General features: G+C 43.7%; 1 protein-coding gene across 1 annotated transcript in view; it reads right to left on the reverse strand.

Moving 5' to 3' along the window:
• The window catches only part of ANO2 (anoctamin 2), a 149,050-nt gene extending 140,405 nt beyond the window's left edge, over positions 1-8,645 (reverse strand). The window contains exons 1-4 of the mRNA XM_088166051.1: positions 8,546-8,645; positions 8,338-8,391; positions 4,018-4,196; positions 425-832 (exon numbers count right to left, since the gene is read on the reverse strand). Of these exons, the coding sequence (XP_088022177.1) occupies positions 425-832; positions 4,018-4,196; positions 8,338-8,391; positions 8,546-8,645 (741 nt within the window). The remainder of the gene's footprint in view (positions 1-424; positions 833-4,017; positions 4,197-8,337; positions 8,392-8,545) is intronic.
• Positions 8,646-12,449: the final 3,804 nt, after the last annotated feature.

Consider the following 12,449-nt stretch of genomic DNA (forward strand, 5'->3'; position numbering starts at 1 on the left):
CGTGGGCGGAATGAAGAAAGGACACAAAACTTACATATGGCTGAGAAGAAAGCTGAGAGTCACACTGAAAATATTGTGAGGAAATACAAAACGTCTTACCAATGTTCCAGCAAATTACTTAAAAGATACTTTCCTCATTTTAGCAATGTTTAAGTTGATGGGTTTTTTTGTAAGAAAAATGTGCTGCATGCCATAAGAACATTTAGATAAAGAAATACATTTTCACCTGAAGTAAGATTGAAATTGCTACTCAACACTGCAGTAAGCAACAACCAGCTTGTCTTTCTTATGCAGAAAGACCCAAGCAGCACAAACACACCCAGGCCACCTTCTTAGCTTCACACCATATTTTGGGCACCCAAAGTGGCCATTATCCATCAGGACACCCGATGCCATGTACGAGGTGCATGTCTCCCCCTCTTACCTCGGGGTCTTTCTCGATCTCCAGCCCCGCTTCCAGCAGGTTGTGTTCGTACTCCTCCCGCTGCAGCCGCCTCTCCTCCTCCAGGACGTCCAGCGGGCTCAGATCCACCAGCTCCAGGCCCGGCAGCCCCGGCCACTCCGGCAGGGCACGCTGGCCATGGTCCTGCTGCTGCTGCTGGGGCTCAGCATGGCCCTTCCCGGTGCCTCCATTGGAAACCAGCGCCATGGAGGGGGATCCGTGCCACGGCTCTGGGGGAGCTCCGCCAGGCGCGTGCCGGGCCAGGCTCCGGCGGTAGTGGTAGGCCAAAACATAGTCCACCTTCCTCTTGCTGTCCCTGAAGTGCAGGCCACTCGGGGAGGTCTTGTCCCTCATCTCTGTCAGGGTCCCTTCCATGTAGTTGTTGATAATCTGGGAGAGAAACACAAGAGTCGCACAGACAAGAAAGCCAAAACACCCAAGTAGGTGGGGAGGGTCTATGTCCACATGAGCACATGAGCTACAAAGTGATGCCTAGAGGAGCTGGAACAGAGGCTACATAGAGTTAAGGGGAATAAAATGAGTATTTATTGACAGGCCTTCAAAGACCACACCTTGGCAGTACCAGTCATGGCCCCTGCCTGGATGGCTCCAAGATGGAAGCAAGAAAAGGGATTGGTCACGAGATCTCACATCTTTATAGGTTTTAGTCCATTTGCATGCAGGAGTCAACTGTCCAATTAATAGTCACAAATCGTGAAGTTTCATCCTCCTTTCTTGCCTGCTTGCCCTCCCTCCTCTTTTCACCTTGTTTATGCTTAGGGACTGAAGTTTGAAGAAATTGTCCTTGAGTCTTTAGCTGGACTAGGACTTTTGTCTTCACTGCCCAAGCACAACAGAAAAGCACACCCAAGCAGAACAGAAAAAACCTAAGCCATCAAAAGAATCCAGCTATGACTACAAATACTAACTTTGCACACCAGTCTCAATTCATTCCTCCTCTGACCATAAACTACACATAGTTTAGGTTATCCCAACACGTGGCATGCCTATGGAAGAGCAGGTATGGAGGCACACCCTAACTCCATCACCCTGCACAGACCAAGGGGACAGGACACCCACATTTTGAAAGGGGACAGAGAAGTGAGAATAAGGATCACATTACAGACCATGTGCTATGGAGCAAAGCAGGCAGGGAAGGGAAGCAAAAATGGTGCCGGAGGGGAAGAAATCAATCTTAGCCAGAGTAGGAGAAATATCTTTAATGTGGTTCAAGGTCCAGAAGGGCAGGGCTGGACAGAAACACTTTGGAAAAATACCAGGGATTAGAAAGGATATGTCCCATGAATGGCTAGCAGTGCTAGCTTGTATTTTAACATATGCACAGACTGTGTCTGACCAGTAACACAACAAAAGGGAATCCATGGCTAAAATCCTTCAAACCACTCATGTTGCACTCACTCAGCCCTTCAGACCATCCCTGCTTCATCATCACCCTCTGAGAGCCCTTCTGGGATGCAGCTCCAATAGTAATCCTGCCATCACTCCCCAGCCTGGATGGGAATTCTGCAGGAATGGGAATTCACGTGGAATTCTGGTACTGAGGCATTCACTTACACTTCCCACTCATTAAGGCAGCCCATGAGTTTTCCAAGCTGTCTCCAACCAGCATTTCCAGCACAATGCTACAGAGTAAAGACCTTCAGAGAGTTCTCTAGAGTGTTATTCACTGGAGTGACACCATCCCTCCAATGATGGGAGAAAAATATAAAAGCAAGGGTCAACCTGATCCAAAGCAATCATCCAATAAACTAATTCCAAACATTTATGGTTCCCATAGATGACTGTACAAGCAAAATCTTGACAGGTACCAGTCAAAGGTTTCTTTCTCTCTTTTTCTCCCCTTCCTTACATGTGCTGGTAGTGCTGAATGCAAAGTAAACCACTTGCTGTATGGCATTTATCTTGTTTGTTAACACAACACATATTTATGAATGCATTATATAAATATTATTGCATATTATTATATTCATCAACACCACCAGATTCTTGATTTCATTGTTTTGCTTCACTTATTTTCCCACAACCTAGCTTTCAGCTGTCATGTCACTAAATAAATCTTGGGTTTTCATTCATGCTACATATTTCATCCTTTGACAAAATTACCACTGAATAATCTGCTCTGCACATCATATCCTTCATGTCTAAAGTATATATGATGTCCCTTTAGGCACATCCAAAATTACACTCAGCACTACGTCCTGGCAGAATATAAAACTGCTTGTGAGACAGCATTTTATTGCAATTCCCCATTTCCTGATTAGATACATTTTCATGTAGTACTCACAGGCAGCCCATGCAAACTTCCCGGATCCATCTCTGCCCCAGTGAGGAAAAACCCGTGGCAGATTTCTAGTGTCCCTCCCAGTGAGTTTCAGGCTATACAGTGCAGAAGGAATGATGTCACCACCAGCAGGTCACTGGCACAAGGCAATGCATTAGCTGGCTCTAGAGAAGATGAGCTCTGAGCATCCTCTCCTCCCTTACTGGAGAGTGAGGGCAGAAACAAGAAGCACGAACAAGAAGCGGCAGACGGAACAAGGAGGTTGGAGAATGTGAAAATCACTCCGAGGTTTTCCTGTTTGTTACTGTGTGGAGCCACCTGCCACATCCCAGCCACCTGAGAGGGCACCATAGCAACACTTGGGGTTGCTGGAGTTACACAGGGGATGAGGAGAGTCAACAGTGACTCCCTCTCCCTCCCCATGGACTCTTTTCCTCACTCTTGGCAGCAAGGTGTCATCCCCATAATTATGGGTGCCCAATTCACGGAAAACGAATCAAAATTCCAACAGATTTCATTAAAGAGATTTCCTGCCCCTAAATTTGCACTGCTTGCCTTGCCATGTGACATTCTGGCACAAGAAGACTTTTTTAGGGAGGAACACAAAGTCGCAACTTCGAAAATGTCTCTGAAGGAATTATCAAGATCTTTCCCTCCTCCCCTCTCACAGGCAGTGTAGAAGTCAGAAACCATGATTTAAATTATCAGCTTAGGTCCCGCTTTCACTGCTTCTTGATGTTTCCAAGATAAGAAGCCATCACACCAAGGAATAAGAGAATGGGAAGGTAGGACCAGCATTTCATGATGATTTTTTTCTAGTGGTCTGATAACAAATACATCACTACAAATACACCCCAAAAGGTGCTTCCTCTGACCACTACAGCCATACCACACCTCCACCAGAAATCAATCCAATCCAGTCCCCCTACCACCTGGGCACAGCTGGATCAGGCACACTCCATTTAATGATCAAGCTGCAGATCTTTTCTGCCACTGGGGGTAACAGCAACTCCTTCCATTCCTGCTCTGAAGGATTTTGGCTAAAGCAAACAATTAAGAAATTTTGGTGACATCACTACTGCAGAAATTAATTCTTGCTGTACACAGAGAGACAACTGAACTACCTGAGGCTGTGGTATCACTTTCCTCATAAAGATTCTTTTTCCTGTTCTGATTTAACCAACACACAGGAGAGTACACCCTGCTTTTCTCACCCTGCTTCAAGCCTCTGCATAATCCCAAATGCACTTGAGGTACATGAAACCCTACTTACAGAACTTCTGTAGGACACCACTGATGCTTCAAGAGCTCCACTGGTCCCGTTTCTGTGCCAGGAAGTCCGGTTGTGAGGGACAGTGAGGTATTTGCTGTTGTAGGCTGAAAAAGAGTCCCTTGCTGATTTTGCTGTCTTCTGTCCATTGAGAGTTGGGTGTGAGGAGGGTAGAGCAAAGTCTGAGAAGAGATAGATACATAAAGCAGGTTTTGTACAGATGGTTCCCTAATGCAATGGGAAATACTGCAGTCAATATTCATTTCTAGTGATGTGAACAGATCCAGTGGCATAGGTAAAGGTACAAACTTACAGATCATGGTCATCCTCCATAAAAAGCACTTTACACATGTGAAGTGCTCATGAAGTATATCTAAGATTGTACTTACATGTTCTGGTCTCAGGGGCTAATGTCTGGAATTTCTAGACACACTCCCCATTTCTTGTGTTTGACAAATTTCATGGTCACAGTGTGGAATAACAGAGGGTCTGGAGGGGATGGGAATCATCACAGAATCACAAAATGTCCTGGGTTGGAAGAGACCTGAAAGATCATCTCATTTCTGTCCCCTGCCATGGGCAGAGACACCTTCCACTAGCCCAGGTTGCTCAGAGCCCCATCCAGCCTGGCCTGGAATATTTCCAGGGATACTGCTCTCAGCAACCTGTGCCAGGGCCTCACCATCCTCACAGGGAACAATTTCTTCCCAATATCCAATCTAACCCTGCTCTGTGTCAGTGTGAAGCCATTGTCCCTTGTCCTGTCACTCCAGGCCCTTGTCAAGAGTCTCTCTCCATCTTTCCTGTGGCTCCCTTCAGGCACTGGAAGGCCACAATGAGGTCACCCCAAAGCCTTCTCCTCTCCAGGCTGAACAACCCCAATTATCTCAATTTTCTTTCTTCACAGCACAGCTGCTCCATCCCTCTGATCCTCTTGGAGGCCTCCTGGCTCCGATAGGTCAATCCATACAGGCAGTAACACAGTGAAAAATGCTGCTAAAAACCAGTGGATTCAGAAACTGTTTCAACACACAAATGTTTCATACTCTCTCCCCCTCTAGTGGTGCCACAGCTGAAACAGGGTTGACTGATCCATACTCTCATCCTCTTGGAGAAGCTCTTACTGTGAGGGAAAACCCATGTCTCAGTCCTTCCAGCATTATTATTTTATACCCAGGAGAAGACATCCTGTAGGCATCTGCCCACATGGTCAGCACCATCACCACTACAGAGACAAGCACCACTGCCTCTCTCGTCAGGACTTTTCTCCAGAGAGAAGAAATAACAGCTCCCATCTATGCAGGGAGATACCGTATCCATTGTGTAAAGTCTGGAGGTTGCTTTTCCCCCTCATTTAGCTGAGCCCCTTCTATCCCCTATAGTCAGACTGAAACTGCTTCCCCACCACCATGTTCTGAGAGAGGAGACAGTGGAATGGTAAAAAAGGAAATGCTTGGAGAAGGGGGTCTGACCCCTAAATGTTATGATTATTCTCATGTTTCCTATCAATAGCAGATTAGGGTCCAGCAGCACTTGAACCGTCCAGCAGATTGACTCACCAGTCTCCCCTGTCTGATCTCCTGAGCAGACTCATGCTTGGTTCACTTTAATGAAGCACATAATGATGCCACAAGGGAAACTCCAAGGAAAATAATTAATAAGTGAAGGTTTCATTCCCAAAGGCCACACACAATGTTTCTCCAGTATTTTCAGTCTGAGTCTGGGATATCTCACAAGACCTTTACACAGTCAATTAAAGACCTCTTTTTCTTTCCAGTCCTTTTAACTAGGCCTAGGAAAAAAGCTGCAGTTCATTTATAATAAGATGATTTCATTTCCATTATGCTTCCCAACCTCTAGAAACTCTGTCACGAACCTGAGATTAACACTGGTAAACTGGTGAGGCAGTCAGGGACTCCCAAGCAGAATAAGTTTTTTGATGGAAATGCAATTGCCATATCTGTATCTGGCAGACTCCTGTTCTCCCAAAAGCTTCTCATCTTCCCAAATTAGACCGATTGAACCAAAATGTTTTGTTTTGAATGCATTCCACATTTGGCATCTCTTGCCTGTGGTACAGCAGTGCCTCAGGGGCTTCTGCTTCAGATGCAGCCTGACCTCATTCTACCCTGTAAGCCTTTATGACATCTGGCCTTACATGCTCTCATTCTGTAAATATTCTGGAGGAATTAGTATTGATAGAAACAAACTCTGTGTGTGTATGCATGTGAATATACATACAAATTTTAAATATGCACACATGCATAGCTTTGGTGTATATTTACATATATTATATATATGTATGTATCTCCAGAGAACAGCAGTACAGGGAAACTTGAATTCAACTTGGAAAGCAAATGTTCAGGAACTACACTCATTCTACAAAAATAGCTGGGGAACCATCCCTCCAGTCAAACTCCATCAAGTTGTAAATGGCTTCCAAGGACAAGACACCTCCAGGACAGAGACCAGTGACCATCTGCTCACTCAGCCTCTCTGCACTCCTTTGCTTCAGCTTTTTGCAAACTTGAGGGTTAGCCACATGTGCAGCAATCGACCTCACTGTTTGTGAGGTCCTTGTCCAAAGTGCCACCATGAAGAAGTTGCACAGATTGCCAAAAGTGGAAGGACTGAAAGGATGTGTTAAAGGATCACACTGCTTGTGAAAGAGGCAGTAAAGGAGTCTGCCTAATTAGGAGCTCTGTATTAAATCCTGAGTAACAGCTAATTAACTGAGCTGAGTGGTCCAGATGATCAGATTATCACAGCACAGCTACTTGCAGAATACACTGCAAGTAGTTTGGTCACCCAGGGCACACACAGGGAACTGCTTTCATTTATCTTCCTCTCTCTTTACAATTAAGTATCAGAAAGGAACTGCATTTCTTAAAGACATCACAGTTAGAAGGAGGCTCCTCTGCAAGGCTGTTCTAAACATCTGCAATTTAGAAGCATTGTTTGGCAAACTCCAACCCTCAAGTAGGGATGAAAAACAACTACTTGAACTTACTGTTTCCTTGTAGCTTTACTCAAACATTTTTTTACAAAGGAGATATATATATATATTTATATATATATATATATGATATAGGTAGCATGGTCATACATGTGCTCTTTAGGTTCTCAGTAAATAATGACTTCTTAGCTCTGAATGTAGATGAAGAAGCTCAGCTTGTGCCAAAATTATTTCTTATGCACATCTCCACCAAACTCAACACAACTACAGAAAAGTGTGATTTCCTCCACTGTGTCTTCAAAACGGCCATTTTAGTGCCTTTTAAGAATATAGGAATTAGACAAACAAAGCTGTTTGGGTTGTCTTTGCAGCCTGTGCATTCAGGGCTCACACAGTACCTTTCACACTGCAGGTGGAAAGGGGAAAACAACAAATCCTGACTAATGCCTTGGATAGCCTGGGTGCATCTGCCTGTCTGAACCCCATGCCAACCCTCAGTTTGAAATGTCCTGAGCCTCCAGGACACCCAGCAGGAGAATCTCTTGGGTAGAACTCAGTATCTCAGTTGTACTTCTTTACATTTGGCCGTACATAACACAGATATCCTTTGCCTTCCCAGCTCCAGAATATGATTAGAGAAGAAATACTCTTTCTAAAGAGAACCATCCAATTTTGAGTTTAGTTATGGGACTTAATAAGCAGTTAAGCAGCAGGGGACTAAACACCTAAATAATTCTTGAACCATTCTAAAGAGAGAAATACCAGATAGCTAAAATGTAATGGTCAAATTCTATCCTTCTATTATTCAAATAAAGACTTTGAAATTCACAGCAAAGGTACAGCCCCAGAAACAATGAGATAACATGGAAACAACCACGGAGCTTTTGACTGTGACAGCACAAGAACAATGACTCAACATCAGCCCTGAAAGTTATTCTAAACTTGTACACTGGGAACTTCAGCACAAAGGTTTTATGCACTGAGCAGATTTGCTCCTTTTGTATGGGAATTGAAAGCTCAAGGCTGCCCATTTTCTCCTGGAAAAGGATATTCCTCACTCCCCACAGTTGCCCTGCAATAAGGCAAATGCAGGTGGAAACAGAAACAGCAGAAGACCAGCACAAGGCATTTGCCTAGTGATTGTCTTTTCCACATGCATCACAACACTGACCCACAGCTGCACTTCTGAGGCTTCAGGAGAAGCATGTTTTATCTCTGAGCTCTCTGTATGTTCTTTTTTTTTTTTTTAATATCCTAAAAGAAGACAGAGAAGTCCTTCCAAAGTACTCCTTTCTTTGTTCTCCACCCCGTTTTGGCCTATCCCACTTCCTAGGCAGGAATAAGAACAAAACAGAGAGTAAACTTACCAGGCATGTGTGTTTCCATGTTGCCTGGAGGTTTGGCTGGAAGTTGCGTCAGTGCTAAAATAGGATGTGGCTATGCCGTGCACAATCTGCTTCTGCACTGGCTTAAGGAGGGAACAGCACCAGCAGCTATTTCCATCCTGCCTTGATCCTGCTTTAAGCAAACCACAAACTGAAGCTAATTAGTAAGACCTTCTGGTTTGGTGATTACCATCATGGAAGGAAGAGAGGGAGAAAGACCAAACTCCCATGACCTGAGAGGCCATGGCAATTCTCTGCTGGAACTTCAGCACCTTGTTTTCATTCTCCATAACACCTCAAGAAGCAAAGTAACAACAGGCATATTTTGTCCAGAAGGCAGTGGAGAGGAAGGAAAAAGACTAATGCAGAACCAGGACTCTACAGCAGAGTCAGCTCTGTCTAAGGAACCAGCACTCGAGGATCAGATTGTCTTGGAGTTGCTTTCTGTGAGGAAGAGTGTCTTTATATCTACAAAGCTTCACAGTGCTTCCAGGTAGGAGGTAAGTGCAGAAAGCTTTTTATAAGGCTCTGTTTCAAGTACTCAAGTTACCTCAGTGCCTGGATGCACTGTCATTCCTGCATGAAATATTCAAGGGATTATCTTGTAATCAACTGTCTAATCAGAACAGGTGATGGATCCTGCTTAGCCTTCAACCTTGCAATTTAAGCAATGTATAGGGAAGAAAAGTTGTTGACGACCAATGCTATCTGAGAAAGGGCTTTTATTTGCCAGTGATAACTAGAGGAAGATGTAATTAATTCGAGTCCAAATATTTTTCTTCTTTTATCCAATTTATAACATTAAGATGGTTTCTTTAGTGTGGCAGGGAGAAATGGATTTATTCAATGCCTGAAAAAAGTCCAGTGGTTCTATGATCCTGTAAATCAGGATAGTGCACTGTGTCATGGCTGGCAAGGATAGAAGTTGTCTTTGCTACAGAGAGATGTACTGATGCATCCTGGTTCTGCTACCAAACATGCTGAGTACATAAAGGGAGAAGCGCAGCTGTTGTGTCCCGAAACGTGGGCTGGGTGATACAAAATTTCCCATCAAGACTAAGAAAATTATATGGGGTTTTAATTAATCACCCCAGTCTTCTTGCTCCCTACTTTGAAATGGCATTTCTTCTAACCAATATATCAACAGATATCAAATATTTTGCTCTTTTTACCCTGCTAGTATCTTATGTTACTCTCAGAACTTCTTTCAGAAGTTCTAAAAACTAAATTAATCTGTTTCCTAAATCTCCTGTTTTCTACACCTATGTCAGGGAGAGGGAAATGAAAACTTCCTGAAACTTTTGTTATTTTCCATCCACAATCTATGCTGTTCCAACTAAGCTCAAAACCAGAAAGATAAATCCTGACTAATTCTGGAATAGTATAGGAATGTAGAGCCAGGTCCTGCTGGAATCCCTGTAGACTTACAGCTCTGCCTGCACAGGTTCCAATTACCAGCTCCTATAAGCCATAAGGATGGGTGTGTTACAGGTAATACACTTAGCTCAGGTAATAAATAATATACGCAGAAATATGAGAGGAAGAAATGTCCAGCTGCTTAGAATGGAAGTAGACTTTTTAAGACTTTCCAGTGGAGAAAATCATATCTTGGCATCACTGTCTTTCCTGAGGTACCTGGGTATGCTGTTAATTGATAATGCAGAGCTGTGACAAATAATACCAATATACCCGATCGTGTTTCACCTGCTGTAAAGGAGTGGTGCTTGCAAGTCTGTAAATTTAGCAGAGAGATTAGATGTTTTGCATTATTAAGGGGTTATGTAAGACTCCTCCCCAAATCCATTCAGCATTCCTGTAAATCTATCCTGTGGCACACTCAACAATCCAGCTGGTGTTCTGAAGCAGTGGGATGTGCTCCTAATCATTGGTGCAAAGGTAAAGACCAAGGTAGTCCAAACCCATCAAGACTCACAAAATATTATGTAGAACTTGGGACACAACGTTCCTCAAAGCTTGGCTTCTGCTGGAGAATTGCCAATGGAGCAGTCAGATGTAGAGTCCTGTGTGATGTGCTGGCATGCTTGACTGTAGGCAGGACTGTGCTCTTCACTCCTGCCAGGGAGGAAATCTGCTGAAAGTATTTGAATTGCACTAATTGCAGCTGTCTTTGTGAGAGGCAGTGTGTGAAACCTGCACAGAGCAGGTCCGAACCCACTGGGTCCTTAGGCAAAAGACAGAGCTCTTTCAGGGCAGATTGCCTGAAAAAGTTTGATTCTCATGCCAGCAAGTCAAAGTCAAAAGTGTATTTACCTCCTCAGCCTGTTAAAGAAGATGGTATAACATTCCCTTCTGCTTTTTCTTTCCTGACAGTCTGTCTCTGCAAGAGGAATTTCAAGGAAGATCCTTCTGGCCTTGCTCATGACAGGGGCTTGGAATACATAGGCAGTAGCCAGGCTTGAGTATCAACATCTAGACCACACTAAAGTCCCCAGAGCTCCCTGCTGTAGGTAAAGCCAGTAAGTGCTCTTCTCATGGGCTGCATTGCACTGACTCATACAATTAATTATCTAATTAGAAGACCTGTCTGCAGCCACAAAGCCTTAGGCTGCAATCCTGTCAGCTTTCATGGGCTAAGAAGGGTCAGTCTGGGTGAGGGCACAGGTTGAAACAAGGGGACATCCCAGCCATGGTAAGTGGAACAGGATGACATTTGCCTTTCACTCCCAATCCATCACTCTCTGCTCCCCTCTGATGTTGCAGGTTGCTATTTCATGGAACAGCTGATCTTCAGCTTCAGATGAACTGTTGACTACCTGGGTGACCCAAATCTATCTGTCAGGGAGTTTAATATCTAGAGGCAGATACAGGAAGGAACTGGTGTGACAATGGAGGTAAACGGGTGACAGATCTACTGCAGCAAGTGGGGCTGGTGCCAATTAAAACTGTGTTTCTCTCTCTGATGTTATTGAGGCCTATAGCAGAACACACAGAAATGCATGGAAGACCTGCACTTCTACCACTGTGCAGCAATAAAGGCTGTCAAAAGAATAATAAAAACAAGAGGGCTGACAATTCAGGGTGCGTTGAATCCACAGCTGACTGGCAAGAGAGAAGCAGCAGAGATCTTCCTGGCTCCTCTAAAAAAGGAATACCACTTACCTTTTTAGTTAAAAGTACAGGAGTTTTTGTTTCTTCCCAAAGGGAGTTTTCCTTGCAGATGGGGAGATGCCTTAACCCATTTAATCATGTCACAGTGTCATTCATTATTTTTAAATTGCTCGTTAAACAAGGAGCTTAAATAATTCTTGTCTTTCAAAAATACACATGGAAATAACAATCCTCCCTCTCTCAAATTTTTTGAGAAATTAGTACTTCCCAATGAAACTGCTTCACTGACATAAGATTCCTCCAGGACCAACAACACTCTGGGAAATATTTTGTGTTCCATGGCCCAGCTAGACAAAGTGGAATTTAATTCCTTGTAAATATATGCCTGGCAGCAGTAACTAAATTAAACCTGCCACTGCAAATTCTGCATCTAAACTAATTCCAACTTTTGGAACAAATGCAACAGGTGAAGTTCAGGCACCTGGAAATAAGGGAGATAACCACTGAGCTTTCTCCTCAAGCTGGTCTGGGCAAGGGCTGAAGTAAGAGATGTCTTTAATCCTGTACACAAGTCCTGAGGACTTTCAGAATTTACACAGCCTGTCCTCAACACACAGTTTCTTTGCATTCAGCTTCAGGAGAAACATGTAGATGCATTGCAGAAAGATATTTGGTTGTCTGAGCTACAAGCAGTATTGTTTGTGTACTAGGAACATCCTACTCTTACTCAGAAGCCTTACCCCATAATTACTGTACTCCCTGAAAAAAAACGGGAGGAAAAAAGAGCAAAAAATTATAAGTCAACAGTGTGTCACTAAGGACTGAAGTGGGGAATGAAAGTGTAATGTCTCTGCAGAGAATACTAAATGATTTGAGAAATGTTCTTTAAGTATAAGCAACTGCTTCTCAGCATGATTTGTGGTTGTTCTTTTGGGGTTTTTTTTTTCAATAATGTAGATTAATTTCCACAGTGAAATGAAGGGAATTTCTCTCCCACAATCCACCCCAAAATGAATCAGACTGTG

The sequence above is a fragment of the Sturnus vulgaris genome, chromosome 5 (assembly GCF_052056855.1).
Source record: "Sturnus vulgaris isolate bStuVul1 chromosome 5, bStuVul1.hap1, whole genome shotgun sequence".
NCBI lineage: Eukaryota > Metazoa > Chordata > Aves > Passeriformes > Sturnidae > Sturnus > Sturnus vulgaris.